The 20,115-nt window shown below is 44.1% G+C and overlaps 1 protein-coding gene across 1 annotated transcript; it reads left to right on the top strand.

Moving 5' to 3' along the window:
• The first annotated feature begins 293 nt into the window (after nt 1-293).
• LOC110529014 (laminin subunit beta-3) lies at nt 294-19,355 on the top strand. Its single transcript, XM_036983984.1, has 22 exons — nt 294-508; nt 694-742; nt 925-1,079; nt 10,686-10,800; nt 10,904-10,977; nt 11,094-11,285; nt 11,403-11,466; nt 11,688-11,869; nt 11,956-12,076; nt 12,277-12,465; nt 12,640-12,795; nt 12,927-13,217; nt 13,392-13,764; nt 13,917-14,077; nt 14,264-14,475; nt 15,068-15,271; nt 15,424-15,568; nt 15,790-15,997; nt 17,945-18,086; nt 18,231-18,407; nt 18,515-18,677; nt 19,102-19,355. The coding sequence occupies exons 2-22, from the start codon at nt 718-720 to the stop codon at nt 19,239-19,241; spliced, it is 3,489 nt and encodes a 1,162-aa protein (XP_036839879.1). The 5' UTR covers nt 294-508; nt 694-717; the 3' UTR covers nt 19,242-19,355.
• Nucleotides 19,356-20,115: the final 760 nt, after the last annotated feature.

Genomic DNA, 20,115 nt, shown 5'->3' with positions numbered 1-20,115 from the left:
GTGTGTGTCAGTGTGTGTACTGTATGTGTGTGTATGTATTTGTGTGTGTGCATTTGTGTGTGTGTGTAGGTGGGTTAGTGTTAGGAGTTAGGGTTAGGTTAAGGGTTAGGGTTAAGGTTAGATTTTCAGGTTAGGGTTAGGGGTAGGGTTAGGTGTAGGGTTAGATTGTCAGGTTAGGGTTAGGGGCAGGGTTAGAGAAAATAGGATTTTGAATGGGAATCAAAGATTAGTTAAATACGACTGTGTGTATTTGCGTGCCTGTGTGTGTTTATGTGTGTGTGTGTGTGTGTGTGTATGTGTGCGTGCGTGCGTGTGTGTATATTCATCCCATCAGGGTGTGGTTGAAAAGGGGAAGGGTGTGTCTGCCAGCTACCTTCTGACACACTCTGTAGCCCAGGTGAGACAGTGTTTATAAGGACACATCCAAGAACCCACACACACATTTAGACAGACAGATTCTGAACGGCACACACACACACGCGTGTCCACATACATACACTTACAACTGGTAAGTAGTGAGCTGGATTGATTCACTTTCACTGGAGATTGGACCTTTTCTTTTCAATGTAGTTCAACTTATTTTGCCTTCATACATTTCCTGTGTTGTACATTTCTTCCAATTATTTAGTCAACCAATTATTTCTTAAATTGTTGTGTTGCCTTTTTTGCTTATTGTCTTTTTGTCTTTCAAAGAATTTCTCATAGCAGGAAACAAAGATGTGGATTTTATTCCAGCTAGCAGGTATGTTTAATTGATTTCTAATTTTAAATGATTGATGCGTTGTTACAGTTATATACATTTAAATTTCTTTAGATTTGTAGTTCGTTTTAGTATTAACATCTAGATTGTTGTGATAGTTTTGTGTAGGATATGAGGAAATATGTATGATTCTGATTGATTGATGAATTGATCCCCTCACCCAGCCCTGACTGCAGTGGCTGCGACACAGAGGGACTGTTCTCGGGGGGCCTGTTACCCCCCTATGGGAGACCTGCTCCTCGGTAGGGGCCGTCAGCTCCACGCCTCCTCCACCTGCGGCCTCACCGGCTCGGAGGTCTTTTGCACCCCCTTCGGACAGGTACGACCCTACTCTTACTATTCTGAAAGACACAAAGAACCTCATATGTTACAAAGACAAGTAGATCTCATTGACGTTGCTAGTTTTGTGAGTGTATACATAAGATTGTGTAAACTTTCAAGTGAAGACATGGGCTGTTTCTCTACCCAGGGTGTTTTTGTCAAGCGCAGTCCCTTTTAATGCTAGTGCATCGGCACTGTAAGAGATGGGGGAAAGTAGGGCAATTAGGAGGTGTTGTAGCTCTTAATTATTATGAGTTGTTCACCAGGTTGTTTAATGTGTTACAACATTTCAGGTTTGAAGAGTAGCTATATCTTTAGGCATGTCAGTGAGCCAGACAGACATGCATGTATGAAGACAGAAGACAGATGGACAGACTGCTTGGTTGTGCATGCTGCTCTCTGTCTCATCATGCACAGTAGGAGACCAGGGAGGGAGTGAAGGGGTGTGATGGAGAGGGTGGATGGAGGGTCAGGGGAGAACTGGTTGGTGTAATTTGTGAAAACGTCTGGATCTGGTGCCAGAGACACACAGTGCCAGATGTTGCAACTACAGTCTTTGGAAAAACATTGGATAGAGAATGATTTATTTGATTTCAAAGGAACAAGAGAACAATCAAATATGCTGTTTTGAGGGGATTGATTAACCTTCAAACATCAGTGTTTAAGCCAAACGAGGGGCTGAAACCAGGTGAAAGGAGAACATAGGACATTTTTTCTGATTTAATTTGTGGTGCTGCGTGTTTGCTTGACAGTCAAGTCTTTCATCTGAGCCACACCCTTCATCTGATGTTGCTGGGCAAAGCAAGTTCTGCTCTCACAAATACCAGGCTGTCTCTGTCTGTGCAGGCACACACGCACCATATAAACACACACACCAGACTGTAGATATTTTTGGTGGTTCTGGTTTGAGTTTTTGAAACTCCAGCACTTTTGTATTTGAATATTTACTTAAAGTGATTGTGTTTCACTGGATGCATGTGTTGATCACACAACACAGACATGAAATATGTTTTTAATGTTGGGCGTGTGGGAGAAAGGTGCTCCAGGCCATAGAAACTGGTCTAGACTGGAGTGTGGATGTAGTATAGCTGATTGACTGTATGTGTTGAGTCATGTGTTAAGGCTATGGGTGTGTATCGTATATCTCTCTGACACACTCTGTATCATTCAGTACAGTTGAGACAATGTGGACACTAGCAAGATGTGATCTGAAAAGAGTTACCTAGACATTATGAAATGTTTTGACTAATGAGTTGCATTTCCACTGGCATTCCTCTCAAGGCCACAGAGTTATCACTAAGCTGCTACTAAGAACAAGGAAGGACACTGTGGTGTTGGATTCCTCTCCTTCTCTCCTGGTGCCATTTTGCATGTCCTCAGAGTTTACAGCTTCATGCTTGGAGTTGAAATGAACAGGTGGTAAAACATGCTGTAACTGTACTGCCTATTGTGCAGGCTGGATAGTTCCATAGGTAATAGTACTACAATGTGACATAAAATAAAATGAGTAGATTAGATCAACTTTATTCTCCTAGAGCGGATTTTTTTTCTCCATCGCCCCTGTGTTAATCTTTGCTTGTTTTATGCAATCTCTGTCAGGTGTGTGTGTTTACAGTAGCCACCTGCTTGGCCTGCGGCAAGGCAATCACTACTCTTTGTACAGTATCAAACTCTTTGGTGGACTGACTGCATTTGATGATGGAAGACATGCTGTGCTAAACCATCTAATGGTCGATTAGAAATACTTTATTGATTTCCTAGCAGAAATGGATGAGATTGCCATATCTGCTGAGTCAGCCAGAAGCAGAGTTGAGCAGTACAGTGTGCCAGGGCTTTATCACTCAGTGTCCAGGCAGTGGCATGCATGACCTGATAATGACTGGGCAGGGTGCCCGCCATGCCCCTGCAGAGGATATTGGAAGACAGCGAAAGAGAGGGATAGGAGAGATAGAGAAAGAGGATAGGAGCCTTGGCTTTCCTATCCAGTGTTGACAGATCTATTCTGAAGGGTATGGTTGGATTTAGTTTGGCACAGTGATACGGCGAAGTTTGAATAACCAGACTGCCTAACTTCTCCTCTCTCTTGCCCAACACTCATCTCTACCCTTGACCTGACCTTGGCACTGGCGGTTGCCAGAGAGTTGCAGATAGCAACAAGCCAACATGGTTCAAAGCGATTTTCCATCAGGGTTTGGTATGAACCAATCAGAGATGAGATAAGAAAGGCTGATCCCCTTTTACTCAGTGATGGAGGGGATCTTAGCCAATAGCTGGCTCCGACACCAGGTCGAGCCTACTAACCATATCAGGTTCCACACTGTGACCTAATTTCATTCCATGCTTTATACTCATTCGGTATATTCTTGTGGTTAAGTTTTTTCCTTTCTTTATAGAATTATCCATTGTTTCCTGTGTAGAAATGTGGAAAGATACTAATATTTGAGAGATATCAACAACGTTTCAATCCAGTTTTTATGCCAGTCATACCATATAAAAACAAATCATGACATCTGTGATGGAAACAGAACATTTGTGTACAATGTTACAAATGCAGACAGATAATTTGTTTGTTCGACATGGTGGGATCTTTTCATGTCTGTAAAATTAATTATGTGAGAAATACGGTGGAAATGCCTTTATTCTCAAATTCTGCTATAATAACCATCCTATCAAAGTAAACTTGGAGTCATGTGACGATATGGTGTGTAGACCTCCCACTACCACTTGGAAACCATGCAGTTTATAAGGGGCGGCAGGTGGTCTAGTGGTTAGAGCGTTGGACTTGTAACCAAAAGGTTGCAAGATCGAATCCTCGAGCTGACAAGGTAAAAATCTGTCGTTCTGCCTCTAAACAAGGCAGTTACAAGACATTGTTCCTAGGCCGTCATTGAAAATAATAATTTGTTCTTAACTGACTTGCCTAGTTAAATAAAGGTTAAATGGATGAATAAGTTATGATGAACTTCACAGGGTGGTGAAAGTACACTGTGGTCTTGATGCTCCTTTCCAACAAATATTGAGAGTCTTATTCTGGTGACATGATGATCGATGTTTGTCAAATATTCTTGCTCTTATCCATAATAATCTCATCATGTAGACTAACCTACCTGCACTGTATATTCAAGCTGTTGGCTAGAGTGCATGTGCCAAGACCTGAGTAGGAACATTGGCTATTTAACGCAACTATCAGTAGAGTTGAAAATGCGATGTAAAGATGTAATTTTTTTCAGTACATAAAAATTTAAGCGAATAAGTACATTTTGTGTGCACTACGGCATCACGCACTCATTTTTAGTCTGTTTTATTTATGCGGATTTTAGAATATTCACATGAAAATCTCTTGCTAATTGGATGGAAACCTAACTAGTGAGCATAACATATTCAGATATTCAAAATGGGGCATCCAATATTGCCACCCGTCCATCAACCATGGAATTCTAATTCTATAGCTTAGACAGATTTATAATACAGGGTTCAAGTAAAGGGATGCCAGAAGGAGGGTACCATGAATGGCCAAGGCCAGGGGCCGTAGTGACAAAGCGTCTCAGAGTAGAACATGGGTCATAAGTGCTCAGAATAAATACATTTTACCCCTATTTTTATGAGTAAATGTAAAAGCTATGCATGAAGCCTCTTTAGTCATAAGAGTCCCACCTAGTCAACAGATATTTTGGAAACCTCATGAGCTGTCCTATGCAGTTCAAGTAACTGTCCAGTGAAAATCTCACTTTTCAAAATGTATATTTAGTTAAAGCTGCAATGTGTTACTTTTTAGGCGACCCAACAAAATGAATTCTCATTGAAAGCCAGTCTAAGAAGCGGTAGATGTGTTTTATGTGCGCCATTTCTATGCTTCCTGCTCTTAAGTTTAGTTTTTGGGTCTTTTACTTTCGGTTTTGTACATCAGCTTCAAACAGCTGAAAATGTATAATTCTTGGTTATGTAAAATATATTTCACTGCAGTTTAGATGGCACAATGATTCTCTACACTCCGACTGCTTGTTTTGTCACATAAACTGAAATTAGGCGAACTATTAGAATTTTTAGCAACAAAGGAAACGGCATTTCTGCATATTGCACCTTTAACCTTTTACTGCAGTCGGCTAAATCATGGTCACACAGAGCGTGTCTTGGTAGTCTTAAACAAATCTAATTTGAAACAAAAGTTTACACCTCACACACATGGTTATGGGCTTAAAATAAAGAATACACATATACCATGTCCGATATAGAAATCTATTCAATTTTGAGTTTGCATCCCAATATTACACTTTATATACATCACAGATGACTGAAAAATAACAAAACCGTTTGATGTTGAAACATCTGATTTTTGGGGGATTTTTTTGTTTATTAACTATGAAATTCTGGAGAATATTAATAATATTCCACCTATTAAGGTCATTTGACTGAAGGAAAGAGCTACCTCATTCCCAAATAATCTTGTTGACTGGTCTTATACTCATATTTGTGGCCAAAGCATACATTTAAAAAAAAAAATGTAAAATCCTATCAGTGTTCCACGTTTATTCAACATCCTCACATATATTTTTGGGGTTGAAATTACATGGAGACAATGTTGATTCGGCCAGTTTTTGTCCAGTGGGTAGGAAAAAATAATTTATTTTATTTTGATTATTTAATTAACCTAAATCATGTTATTTCAAGTTATCCCTTTGGAGCTCAATATCACTTTGTTAAAAAATATGTAGAAATTGGGCATGCCTATGAGTTGGGCAATTGACAGCATCTTGGGTATATGTGTTTGGTGATTAATGATAGACCTTACAAACATTTTATGCAACATTATTGGCAAGTGACTTGATGCCTACTATGCCAAAAGTGATTTAGAGTTCTTGAATGGGAGTGACGTGTGTGTTGATATAACGTTAATATGATCAAAATTATTATTTTTGCAACCAGTACAATATACATATCACATTGTTCAACATATCAGGATCTATCTATTTAAAAGGATTGTGCATGCCAACATATTAGACAATAATTACAAGTAGGCAAAGTGATCGTGAAAATTATATCAGTCGTTTACCATTGCAACAGTTGATGTACAGTCACATTCACCGTGGTTGTCTGAAGCCTGCTATAGAGTTCACGGCTGGTCACGCCTCATCGTGATTGATTATCCCCCATCATTTGCAACAATGTTACCGAGCCTCATCACTATCTTTTCTTTGTGGTAGCTCAAACTGTCGTGATTACCAGCTGAGATAAACTTGATGAGTTTATTTTCAGGGTTTGTCTGGGCAGTGTCTTAACATCATCCTAAAACCTACTCTGAGCTGGGAGTTTTTTTGTTGTCTTAAAACAGGTTTGAACAGGATTCCTAGGGCATTTTCTGAGATGCTTTGTGGATAAGGGCCCAGGAATATCTCCAAGCAGTATCATGGTCCATGCATCTTTGGCGTGAGTGTCTGTCCTCTGGTCCAGAGAGCCGGCCAGCTGGAAATACACATACACTTTGATACAGACTGTTACATTGGCAGACTAACTCTTCTGGTCAGATTCCAGTGGTCTGGAAGAGTTTCTCCATGTTGTCCTTAGCAGCCCGCAGCCCAAGGGCACTGACTGGCTGGACACTAGCCAGGGCCAGGCAGGGTCTGATGCAGACTATACTTAACTGAAACACTGTGTCATACAGATAACTATAAAGCCAAGACAGTGAACAGTGTTGTCCCGTCAGCATATATGTCTCGGGGTCAATCTCCCAGTGAGTCCTGACCACTGGTCCAGAAATAGACACACAGACAGACCAGGGTCAAGGCTGATGCCACAGCATATGTATTTAGATGTCACTGTGGTTCTGACAGTCAAAGTTGTTGGTTTGATTGCAGATGTAGTTTTTGCATGGGATACATATTTTGAGCCTTGCCATGGGTATACATTGAATCAGGGTTGATGGACACTGCATGCATTCATCTCTCCATGTAGTACAGTAGAATATACATATCCTTCTTTACCACACCATTGGTTATGGTACAAGTCACATTGACTTTACCAAAATACATGAATAATATTATTACATCATTACTGCCCAATGACATTACAATATAAAGTTGTTATACAACACTGGCAATAGTTCACACATTAGTGGACATAATTCTGTCTTTATATAACATTGTATTAACAATGTATTAATACACTGAATCCACAGTAAATGTTTGCGTTTGTGTGTGTGTGGGTGCATGTGTGAGGACATGTGTGTGCATATGTGTGTGCACCGTGCAGATTTTAGATTGTTTGACGAAATCTGATTAGAAACTTGCCTGTTAACTTTTGAAATCGTTGTATGGAGGAAGAGGGGGGATTGGCTGAAGGAGAAAGAGAGCAAACGAGAGACAGGAAGCAATGTGTATATGTATATGTATATATACAGTATATATACATATACATATACATATATATATATATATACATTGCTTCCTGTCCTACATATATATATATATATATATAGAGAGAGAGAGAGAGAGAGAGAGAGAGAGAGAGAGAGAGAGAGAGAGAGAGAGAGAGAGAGTGAGAGAGAGAGAAAGCTGGACAGTTGGACAGTAGCCGCAGCTGGTGTTGAAACATCCAGTGCAGAGAGACCTTTCCCCCAGTGTGGAACAAAGCCATGACCTTAATGGGATCTCTCACAATTCAAGTCTCTGCTCCAGCCACAGCCTCAACCCGCTCCGGCCAGGGCAAGCTAAGGTGGAGGTGAAGGGGAGTGGACACAAGGGGGTTGGAGGAGAGGGCAATTGGAGGTACAGTGCCTCCTGAAAGTATTCAGACCCCTTTACTTTTTCCACATTTTGCTACGTTAGAGCCTTATTCTAAAACGCATAATAAAACAACTCAGCAATCTACTCACAATACCCCATAATGGCAAAGTGAAAATAGGTTTTTAGAAATTGTTGCACATTTATCATGCTTTGGATATACCTTATTTACTTAAGTAATCAGACCTTTTGCTATGAGACTCGAAATTGAGCTCAGGTGCATCCTGTTTCCATTGATCATCCTTGAGATGTTTCTACAACTTGTTTTGAGTCCACCTGTGGTAAATTCAATTGATTGGACATGAGGCACAGATCTGGGGAGGGTACCAAAAATGTTCTAAACCATTGAACGTCCCCAAGGACACAGTGGCCTCCATCATTCTTAAATGGGATTGGTGTGGAACCATCAAGACTCTTTCTAGAGCTGGCCACCCGGCCAAACTGAGCAATCAGTGGCGAAGGGCCGTGGTCAGGTTGGTGACCAAGAAGCCGATTGTCACTCTGACAGAGCTCTAGATTTCCTCTTTAGAGATGGGAGAACCTTCCGGAAGGACAACCATCTCTGCAGCACTCCACCAATCAGGCCTTTATGGTAGAGTGGCCAGACGGCATCCACTCCTCAGTAAAAGGCAGATGACAGCGCGCTTGGAGACTAATCAGGATCGAGGCAAAGATGAACTGAGCAAAGTACAGAGAGATCCTTGATGAAAACTTGCTCCAGAGTGCTCAGGACCTCAGACTGGGGCGAAGGTTCACCTTCCAACAGGACAACGACCCTAAGCACACAGCCAAAATAACGCAGGAGTGGCTTCAGGACAAGTCTCTGAATGTCCCTGAGTGGCCCAGCCAGAGCCCGGACTTGAACCCAATGTAACATCTCTGGAGAGGCCTGAAAATAGCTGTGCAGCAATGCTCCCCATCCAACCTGACAGAGCTTGAAAGGATCTACAGAGAATAATTGGAGAAACTGTCTAAGTACAGGTGTGCCAAGCTTGTAGCATCATACCCAAGAAGATTTGAGGTTGTAATCGCTGCCAAAAGTGCTTGAACAAAGTACTGAGTAAAGGGTCTGAATACTTATGTAAATGTGATATTTCAGTTTTTTTTGTCATCATGGAGTATTGTGTGTTAGTTGATGAGGGAGAAAAACAATTTAATACATTTTAGAATAAGCCTGTAACATAACAAAATGTTGAAAAAGTGAATACTTTCAGAATACACTATATATGTAGTACGGTTGTAGGTTATGGTTGTAGTGGAGAGGGGGAGGAGTTGCTGTTCTATATTTGTAAAAAAAAAAAAAAAAAATATTGCAAGGGGTGGTAAGAGGTTGAAGGTCAGGTTAGACTGAACACAGCCCGGTTGGAGGTGAGGGGAGTGTTCAAGCTCCAACTCCAAGCGGTGGAGCTGTGTGAATTTTTTGAAGAATTTTGTAGAAAGGGCTGGAAAACTCCACTCGTGTTACACAAGAGCCTTCCCATTAGTGTTCTATTTATGAAGTAGACTGCCACTAGCACTAGCACTAGCACTAGCACTAGCACTAGCACGGCGACACAAATCCTGACCAGCTGAATGATGTGGTGCTTTTTTATCCTACCACCCCTCCCCTAATTGGAGTAAACTAATAGACAACAACACGTAGGCTTTTACTTCCAGTGTATACATACTATATACATTTTATGAACACAATGTATTTTACAATAGTTATCTTTTGTTTTTAATCCGATCCTTCAGCTAACATCAACTGCTCCCATCCATCTCTGAAGACCATCCATTTTTTATTTCTATTTGCTATATATTTTTCATCTATGCTGTGATGTTTCACAAAAGTTCTGTACCTTTCTATTTTCATAGATTCTACAGATCATAAATTAAAGCTAAACATTTTTGCTAAAAGCATTATATTATTGACAATGACTTGATGGATCAGTGTGATGATGTCACAGGGTCCTGGTTGTGATTGGACACCCCATTCAGGGAGAGGGGCGATGTCCGGGTAAAGAGAGAGAGAGGGATAGTGTGAGAGAGAGAGTGTGAAGAGAGCGTGAGAGAGAGCGAGAAAGAGAGAGAGAGAGCGTGACAGTACATTTTTTGTTTATTTCACTTTTGTTTATTATCTATTTCACTTGCTTTGGCAATTAAAATATATGTTTCCCATGCCAATAAAGCCCCTTAAATTGAAATGTAATTGAGAGAGCGAGAAAGCGAGAGAGAGAACAAAAATTTAGCTTTAGCTCAATGTTATCTATGGTGTCTGTGGGAAAATCCACAATAACATTTAGTTGCACATTGGTCGTTGTGAGAGATTCCATTGTGTTGGAGGAGGAACTGATACCCTGATCTGTGTTGTTGCTGTGTGATTGCAATACGTTCCCTTAGTCCATATTGGTCTGTTAAACTAGCATTTCCTGTCAAAGTAAGGGCACAGAAACCTCCCACGACTCACGTGCTGTTTGAATGTGTGCTGACCAATGACCAATGACTCATCATCACAAAAAGAGGTCAGGGGACATGCACATGCAAGACAAAGGTTGCCAAATGCAGAATATAATGCTAAGTAGTATTAAAATGATCTCTCTCTCCTCTCTATCTCTCTCTACCTCTCTTTCTCTCTTTCTCTCTCTCTCTCTCTCTCTCTCTCTCTCTCTCCCTCTCCCTCCCGCCTTCTCTTTCTCCCTACCTCTCTCTCTCTCTCTCCCTCTCCCTCCCACCTTCTCTTTCTCCCTACCTCTCTCTCTCTCGTTCTCTCTCTCTCTCCCTCTCCCTCCCGCCTTCTCTTGCTCCCTACCTCTCTCTCTCCCGCTCTCTCTCTCTCCTCTCTCCTTTAGTCGAAGATGAAGTGTTGTCCCTGTGACTCCAGGAACCCATCCAGTCAGTTGGCTCACACCATCCAGGATGTTCTATCCACTGCTGGACCCAACAGGTGGTGGCAGGCCAGGAAAGGTGAGGGCTACAGCTAAAGAACACATGTCTTAGTGCTGAGATCCATCCTAAAACTCTGTCCTGTTGTGATCCAGAAAATAAACTAAACCTATGTTTTCTTTAGACGTGAGTCCGGTCACCGTACAGTTGGACCTACAGAACCTGTTTCAGCTGGACAACCTCGTTCTGACATTCAAGGTAAGATCCAGCCGCCAGACCAGCATGGACAGGGCTTTTCCAATGTGGAAGGGCCAATTAGTCTTTTTAAGTACAGTAGAATCTGATGGACTGATTTTCCTGTTGCCTCTACACAGGGTCCTCGTCCCAGTGCGCTGGTGGTGGAGAGGACGCTGGATAACGGTAACACATGGCAACCTGCTCTCTACATGGCCTCCGACTGCAGATCGGCCTTCCCTGGCATTGCCATGATTACGCCACATTCCCTGGACCAGACATATTGTTACACTCTGCCCCCCGCCACCACTAACCCCTACCAGGACCAGACGGTAAGGGAGGGGGACACAACTTTGAAAACTGGAGAAAATTCCCATGATATTTTGCCTCTGTACCATGAATAAGTTGTTTTCTGTACTCTTTTTGATTTTGCTCATTGTATGAAACAGATTAAATTCAGCCCCTTGCGTCAGTTCTCTACCATCAGCATCCCCGATGGGCAGAAGATTCAAGGTAAGATGCTTACCCGTCCATAGCGTCCCCCCACGGTTGCTATGGACAATATAACTACATGTCCAAAAAGAGTACTTACAGTATATTCCAATCTTTACACATGACATTTAAGCCATTTAGCACGTGCTCTCCTCCAGAAACACTTACACATTTCTTGATTGACACAATCCTGATCCAATGAGGTTCTTTGCCCAGTGACTGACAGCTCTCTCTGTCCACAGAGGTATCAGGATTGTCAGGCCTGCGAGTGAGGCTGACTAATCTGGGTGCTGTGCCCCGCCTGCCGGGCCGCGCTCCCTCTCTGTTCTACGCCCTCAGAGAGATGAGAGTGATGGGCACCTGCCTCTGCCACGGCCATGCCAACCGGTGTCTGCCAGATACTAACCAGCTACCCAACACACAGGTACATATAGTTAAACACGCAGGTTACAGTTACAGTACAAGTGAATGGCTCTTTAGTGGGTTTATAACTCTGTGTATGTGTTGCAGGTCAGTGCTCAGTGTGAATGCCAACACAACACAGCGGGTATAAACTGTGAGCGCTGTGCAGATCTTTACAACGACCTGCCCTGGAGACCTGCAGAGGAGGGGGACACACATACCTGCAAACGTACGCAACCACTAATGCCTTAATACACTGACTACATCTTTTTGGTACAAGTGTGGAGAAATAGGATGACTTTGCTAATGTATCGCACAACCAGCAACCATAAGTAATAACTCAGTGAAGACTGACGTGTGTGAGTTGACTGAACATATACAGGCACAGATGTGTGTGTTGATTATTTCCCATGGTGCTGCCCCCTGTAGGTTGTGAGTGTAACAACCATTCCCAGCGGTGCCGTTTCGACCCAGATGTGTATGAGTCGAGCGGACGGAGGAGTGGAGGTATGTGTGAGAGCTGTCTGCACCACACGACTGGACCCAAGTGTGACCGCTGTGCCCCTGGATACCAACCCAATCACCGGAGCAGCATGGACCGGCCTGATGCCTGCATACGTGAGTGATCTTAAAACCGTCGTTTAAGATGCTTTAATAAAATACTGCTGCCTTTAACCCTCTTTCTCTCCTACTATAGGTTTAATCACCACCACATTAGGTCGCAGTGTGGCAATATCTTTGCTGTGTTTGATTATTGTTGTGTTTCTGTTTTTTTCCCTGTGTTTTGTACAGGCTGTCATTGCAGTGCTGAGGGGGTGGAGAATGGGGATCAGTGTGATGACGTCACAGGGTCCTGTCGCTGTAAGGCCAATGTTGATGGATCGCAATGTGACCGCTGCAAGATGGGATACTACGGTCTGACCGCCTCCAACCCTCTGGGCTGCAACAGTGCGTCATCTTTCACTCTTGACCCTGAATAGGCAATTCATAAAGTCTCATGTCATGATTACTTACAGCTGTATTCCCCATACTGTGGGGTTGATCTATCCCCATCTGACTCTGTGTCTATCTCTCTCCAGAGTGCCTGTGCAGTAACGAGGGCTCCCTGTCCAGTGTGTGTGACCCTGTGAGTGGTCAGTGTCCTTGCCAACCTCATCTCCAGGGGCTGACCTGTGAGCTGTGTTCCCATGGTTACTGGAATCCATCCTCTCCCCGTGGTTGTGAGCCCTGTCGCTGTGACCCCACCAACTCCCACGGTGACACCTGTGACCAGAGTACGGGTCAGTGCCAGTGCAGGTCAGGGTTCGGAGGTCGTACCTGTACAGAATGTCCTGACAACACCTACGGAGACCCACTCATTGGCTGCAGATGTAAGTGCCCTGTCGTGTTCTGTCACAGAAACCTTCAAAGGCTCTTAAACATGCTTTGTTCAATGCTTTTGATAATTCAATCCAATAGGCAGACTAACAATAATTTTCTCTCCTCGTGACCCTGTTCTCTTCCCTCTCTCTCTCCATCTCCTCCCTCTCTCCCTTTCTCTGTAGCGTGTCAGTGTGCTGCTGGGGGCACAAAGCCAGGAGGCTGTGATAAGCGTACGGGGGCCTGCCGGTGCCGGCTGGGTGTCACAGGTGCCCGTTGCGATGCCTGTACCCGTGGCCACTGTGACTCCTTCCCTGACTGTGAGGTCTGCCCCTCCTGCTTTTTCTCTCTGGACTCAAACATCCAGAACCTCACCCTCGGCCTGGAGAGACTCTCCTCCAGGATTCCCTCTCTTCCTGGGGGCTCGTTACCTACCAGTCTGGGTCCCCGCATCAGAACCCTGGAGGCCACTCTCACCCAGATACGAGACTCTCTCCCACTGCCACCTCCCTCTGCCAGACAAGTCAGCGACGCCCTCTCTCAGCTCCGCAGGCTAAGGTGGGGAATGTTCAGATGTCCTGGCAAACTTAGAATGTCTAAATGCTTTGCTTTTCAAAATTTAAGTGTATACATTTAAACACCTCTTTCCTGTAGACTACAGTCCTTCATTACCCAGCTCACTGTCCCTCATCTCCATTATAATCCTCCAGGGTCCAGTTGGATCAGGTGGATGGAGATTTGTCACCCCAAGGCAGAGCCCCTGAGCTAGGCACGCAGCTGGACGAACTCCAGGCTCTACTGGACGGCCTGGGTCTGGTGTACAACACCAAGAGAGATGCTCTCAGGAACTCCGTCAACTCCAACAATGCAGGTGAGGAAGACGCCGCCACAGAGCTAGGAGGACCATCTATGTGTCGAGTGGCAAAAACAAGGGTTTGGAATTTAGAATCCACAATCAAAATCAGAACCAAAGCCTTGATGCCAGTCTGTTTTGGTTTGAGCTAAATTATGGCTGCTATCACACCTGTTTCTGTCCTCTTGGTTGGTTCTCTCTCAGGGGCCTTTTCTTCCATAAAGGATGCCTATGACGAGTCAACTGACTCTGCCAAAAGTGTTGATGCTAGTGGGAAGACTGTTGACCAGTCAAAAGCAGTCAGAAAAGACGCCATTGACCTCCAGAACCAGGTCCAACCAGCCAACACCAGAGACCTGGAGAAACTCAACCACCAGCTGAACACCAAACCTGACCTCACACCCACTGCCAAGCAGGTAACCCTAGCCCTAGTCCTAGCCTTAACCCTAGCCCTAACCCAAACCCTAGCCCTAGTCCTAACCCGAACCATAGCTCTAAGCCTAACCCTAGCCCTAGTCCTAGCCCGAACCCGAACCATGGCCCTAACCCTAACCCTAGTCCTAACCTGAACCCTAGCCCTAGTCCTAACCCGAACCATAGCCCTAGCCCTAACCCAAACCCTAGCCCTAGTCCTAACCCAAACCATAGCCCTAGCCCTAACCCAAACCCTAGCCCTAGTCCTAACCCGAACCATAGCCCTAGCCCTAACCCTAACCCTATAGCCCTAGTCCTAACCTGAACCATAGCCCTAGCCCTAACCCTAACCCTAGTCCTAACCCGAACCCTAGCCCTAGTCCAAACCATAGCCCTAGCCCTAACCAAAACCCTAGCCCTAGTCCTAACCTGAACCATAGCCCTAGTCCTAACCCTAACCCTATAGCCCTAGTCCTAACCTGAACCATAGCCCTAGCCCTAACCCTAACCATATCCCTAAACCCTGCCCTAAACCCTGCCCTAACCGTACCTCCACCTAAATGTGAATGTGTATTGTTATTCCCTGTCTCTCAGGTGTGTGGCAGCGTGCGCTTTGCCCCCTGTACCCCTGCTCAGTGTGATGGTGAGCTGTGCCCTGCAGAGGGGGCGCCCCCCTGTGGCCGTGGAGAGAGTTGCGTCGGGGCTCTGCCTCAGGGGACCCGGGCTGTGAGTGATGCTGAGGAGGTGAAAGACAGACTGAAGCAGCTCAATGGGAAGATCACACAGGCGGCTGCACAGGTACGAGCTAACATTTTGTTTGTTTACTGTATGTTTCTAACCGTTTATTACAGTGTTTTAATACTTACATGAAGGACATTACTAGTTATTCAAGTGGTTTGTTTCATCATGTGGCGTTCAATGCTTTGTTCTTTTCTCCATTCAATTCACAGATTCAGGAAACACAGGACACAGCCAATAAGGTCAGACAGTCCACAGACGATCTGGACAATCAGATGAGGCGGGCCAGGGATGACCTGGATGCAGATCTGCAGGAGACGAGAGACTTTGTTAAAGAGCTGAAGGACTTCCTGTCAGGTGAGACATTGACAGTTATGTTCCAGTACCTTCAATAACCACTTACTTATTAACTCTTAGTAAAAGTATTCAAGTAGTAGTATAGCATTTTTGGGAGTGTCTAGTGTAAGGACATTCCCCTCCTTTCTCCCTCCCTCTCCCCCACCTATCTTCCATTCTCTCATCCTCCATCTTCCCCTCTATATCCTCCCTCCCTCCATCCTCTCTCTCCCTCTCTCCAGACCCATCATCAGACCCGACACACATCAGCACAGTGAGTGAGTGGATCCTGAATGCCAAGCTGCCTGTCAGTCTGGCTACTCTGAAGAGGAAGCTCCAGGAGATCAGAGACCTTGCGGCAGGACTCCCAGACAGCACTGCGGTCTTGGACCAGGCTGGACCACAGCTTGACATCGCCCGGCGCCTGCTACAGGAGGCCCGGGACGCCAGGTATAACACCTTATGACCTCTTTTGTCACCTGTCTACGATACTGGTTCCCAATTGGGAATCAACCCTCCCACGTGCAGCTGGAACGGTGGCGCATGGAACGCAAAAATATTCTTAAAAATATTTAACCTCCACACATTAACAAGTCCAATAGCTCAAATGAAAGATAAACATCTTGTTCATTTAGCCAGCAAGTCAGATTTCTAAAATGTTTTACGGCGAAAACATAGCACATATATATGTAAAACCACCACCAGACACAGCTCATTTCAATAGCCAAAACATGCAATCAACAAACGCAGGATTAAAAAATAAATCGCTCACTAACCTTTTGAAAATCTTCATCAGATGACAGTAATATGACATATTACACAGTACATATTTTTTTTTTTCAATAATATGCCATTTATATCCATAAATGTCCATTTACAGTGAGTTCACCTTCAGAAATTACTCAAAAACGCCCGCAGGAAATCTATGTAGCGCGGCAAGATAACGTAAAATAGACATCATAAACTTTGACTAAATATACATGTTCTACATATAGTTAGAAAGATACACTGCTTCTTTATGCAACCGCTGTGTTTTTAACGTTACAGAAATCGCACACTATTCCATATTGTGAGACAGCGCTCAGTTCCAAGCTACATTTCCACGTAATGTTGGAGTCAACAGAAACACAGATTTAAGCATAAATATTCCCTTACCTTCGATGGTCTTCGTTCAGAATGTTCTGGAAGGCTTCATACTTACCCAATACATCGTTTGGTTTCAAGTCTTGCGTCTTTGTATTAGCTACTGCTAATAACATCAGCTGAAATGCACCCAAAACGTCCTCTGGTCCGGATAAGTTGCGCATCAAAACTTCAAAATTACACATTATATGTCGACTAAACAGGTCAAACTAAGTGCAGAAGCAAGCTTTATGATGTTTTAGACGTGCAAAACAAACTTCAATTCAATCGCCCATCGTCTGCCCTTCTCTTCAGTGCTGGAAACAAAGGAATGACTGTGACCAATTCGCGCCCATACGCACAGCCTATTCTCTCGTGGCACGCACTAATTTCACTCCCATAGGGTCAATTCTCGCGCGATTTGAACGGTTTGAAGCTCTAATGAAAGAGGACATCTAGCGGAAGAGATAGAAAGTGTCCCCAGAATCATAGCTGGTTGGGAGGGGTGGGGGCATGACGTCAAAGTTGCTCCAACTTTCATGGCCACAGAAACTAGTTTGGAAGAATGCCTGCCCTGTGAGTTCTGCTATACTTACAGACATAATTCCAACGGTTTTAGAATCTTTAGAGTGTTTTCTATCCAATAATAATTTTTATTTGCATATATTAACAATTTTTGAAAGATTTTTTTTCCAGTTTACTAGGGGTACCCAATCTCTCCAAAGGGGGCGTATATCTGCCATATCCTCAACAGGTTATTAAAGACTTAAAGATACTTTACTTAAATTCATGGAAGATGTTTGGTGGCGGGGGTGCTGGGGGGTGCCCGCTCTTCAGACGGCTATATCAGCCCACGAATACAGAACTAGTAAAAGCCCAGTGCACTAGTTTGTGTGTATGTATTGATATGTAGGCTATGTGTGCCTGTTTTAAATTGATGTAGTTCTGTTCTTGTCTATTAATGTTCTGTATTATGTCATGTTTCATGTTTTGTAAGGACCCCAGGCAGAGTAGCTGCTGCTTTCGCAAATAAAATAGCAAATACCACTATTTTTGTAGCACCCTCAGCACCCCTACTTCCTGCGGCTAAGCTTAAATGTCTACAGTACATAACCCTGTCTTAAGTTTCTTCTATGAATTTAAGTAAAGTATAACTAGTTGTTGTAATTAATGACAATTCTGTATGGTTTCTGAGGTCACTTTAACATTGTTGTGACTGCTGTGAACATTGTAGTAAGGTTGCTGTAACATTGCTATAATGTTGTTGTGTGACAGGGACGCAGCGCTGGGTGTGAAGGCTGATGTTGACGGGCTGTTGGAGGGCTTCACTACAGTGGAGGGCTCCCTCTCTGGCCTGGAGGAAAAAGTGCAGGAGAGCCTGGACATAGTGGATGACATCAGCAGCAACCTCACACAGGTGAGACGGAGATGAATACAAATACGCTTCCAAACGAGTCTGACACCTACATTGATTAAACAGCTTCTTACTGTATTATTCCTCTCATTTTGATCCCTCCTCTCTCCATCCCCCCAATAACATCCTTATTTTGACTCCCTCCAGACCAAGGCCCAGTTGTCTCCAGCGGTGAAGGCGCTAGGGGAGGTGTCTGCCCTGGCTGAGGGGATGAAGCCTCAGCTGGAGGGGCTCAGGGCTCTGGTGCGCTCTGGAGATATGCTGGCCCAGAATGCAACAGAAGAGGCCGATAAAGCTAAGAGGGAGGCAGACGCTGCGGCCAAGGTGAGTTTAGTTTGTGTATGTGTACGTGTGTTTGCTTGTGTATGTCCATCTCTGTATATGAGTTTGTGCTCAACTCATGGCCTCTCTCTTTGCCTATGTGTTTGTAGGAGCTGGCATCCCTGGAGAAGCAGCTGGAGCAGCTGCGTGCTGCAGAGAGGACCAGTGGGCGTGGCGATGGGACGGGGACAGCAGGGGCTCGTCTCCAGAAGCTGCAGGAGGAGGCTGGTTCTCTGGCCCAGGACACTGGAGACATGATAAAGGCACTAGCAGGTACGGATGGGGAATGGCAAGGAGACATGTACATCTGCTAACATATAAATACTGTATATGCGCGTGCATTTGTGGCACATTGAAAAAGACACTGAATGCTGAGGTGAAATCTGAAATGATGTGATGAGTATTAATGAATCAAACATTCCCCTCTCTCCCTCTGTCCCTTCTCACTTCTCTCTCCCTCTGTCCCTCCTCCTTCTCTATCCCTCTGTCCCTTCTCCTTCTCTCTCCCTCTGTCCCTCCTCCTTCTCTCTCCCTCTGTCCCTTCTCCTTCTCTCTCCCTCTGTCCCTTCTCCTTCTCTCTCCCTTCTCTTGCTCTCTTCTCCTCTCTCCCTCTGTCCCTTTTCCTGCTCTCCTTCTCCCTCCCTTTTCCCTTCTCCTCTCCTTCTCTCTCTTCTGCTCCCCCCCATTTTCTGTCCAGGTAAAGCAGACTCTCTGCATAGTCTACAGGATGAGGTCCTACTGAAGTCCCAGAGGCTGACTGGCCTGGAAGCCAAACTGCTGGACCTTCTGGCTGACATGAGACAGAAGGTCACGATCTTCTCCACCTGCCAGGGCTGAGGTCAAAGTGCAGAGATCATCCTCACATAGTCTGTTCTTTGGGATAGAGGAGCGATGTTACATATTTATTTTGTTCCACTTTTGTAGAATGAATGTCCCAATAAAAAGCTTTATTATTGATGTTGTGTGGTCTGGGAGCTTTCCTAAATGTGTGGCAGGTTTTTATTACTGTGGTACATCCTGATTGGCCCAACAGTGTCTCTCAAACCTTCCACCAATCAGATCGCTGTCGAGGAGAGAGGGGTGGGATCTGTGATTGTGTAAGGCGAGAACACCAAAGCACAGAAGAGGAAGTTTATATAATTTGTTTTATGAAGAAACAAAACAAAGACGTAAAGTGTAGTGCCGGTGGTTCTAAGATATGAGCATCTCCAGTCATACAGGTACCATGGCATCGTCAAAACAACAGGAAGTCTATAGCAGCTTATGGCATAAAAGTGGCACATATCATTTAACCCTGTATGTAAAGTGGTGTTAGTGCACAGACCAACTTTAAGTGGTGTAACCATCTTCTCTTACACAGAGAAACGACAGCCCTCCAAACCCTTCTCGCCCTAAAGTCAGTGTGTTATGACATGGGTGTCAGGATTCAAATAGTGAGACCTGTCAATGACATTCAAACCTGTCGGCAAGCTTCATAACAGTCAAAAGCCTTACATTTAGGATTATAGAAGATAAAAAAAGAATTCAGTTCATATAAAAATACATAACACAATGACATCTTGAATGACAATGACATCTCGAAACCCTTCTCCTTGAATATGTTGTACAGTATTCATAAACTTTTCCATGAAACCATTATTTTACCAGGTTTCCATGTTTCTCCTGATCCATTATTAGTTTCAGATGTGAGTGAAAGAACAACAAAGTTTGA

This window comes from Oncorhynchus mykiss, chromosome 7 (genome assembly GCF_013265735.2).
Source record: "Oncorhynchus mykiss isolate Arlee chromosome 7, USDA_OmykA_1.1, whole genome shotgun sequence".
NCBI classification, from domain to species: domain Eukaryota; kingdom Metazoa; phylum Chordata; class Actinopteri; order Salmoniformes; family Salmonidae; genus Oncorhynchus; species Oncorhynchus mykiss.
The sequence above is the reverse complement of the archived record's forward strand: the minus strand, read 5'-3'. Positions and strand labels throughout refer to the sequence as shown.

Coding starts and splice junctions, on each gene's coding strand:
- LOC110529014 (XM_036983984.1), top strand. CDS start 718: ATGTGGATTTTATTCCAGCTAGCAG. Junction 743..924: donor GATTTTATTCCAGCTAGCAG/GTATGTTTAATT, acceptor CCCCTCACCCAG/CCCTGACTGCAGTGGCTGCG. Junction 13,218..13,391: donor CCCACTCATTGGCTGCAGAT/GTAAGTGCCCTG, acceptor CTTTCTCTGTAG/CGTGTCAGTGTGCTGCTGGG.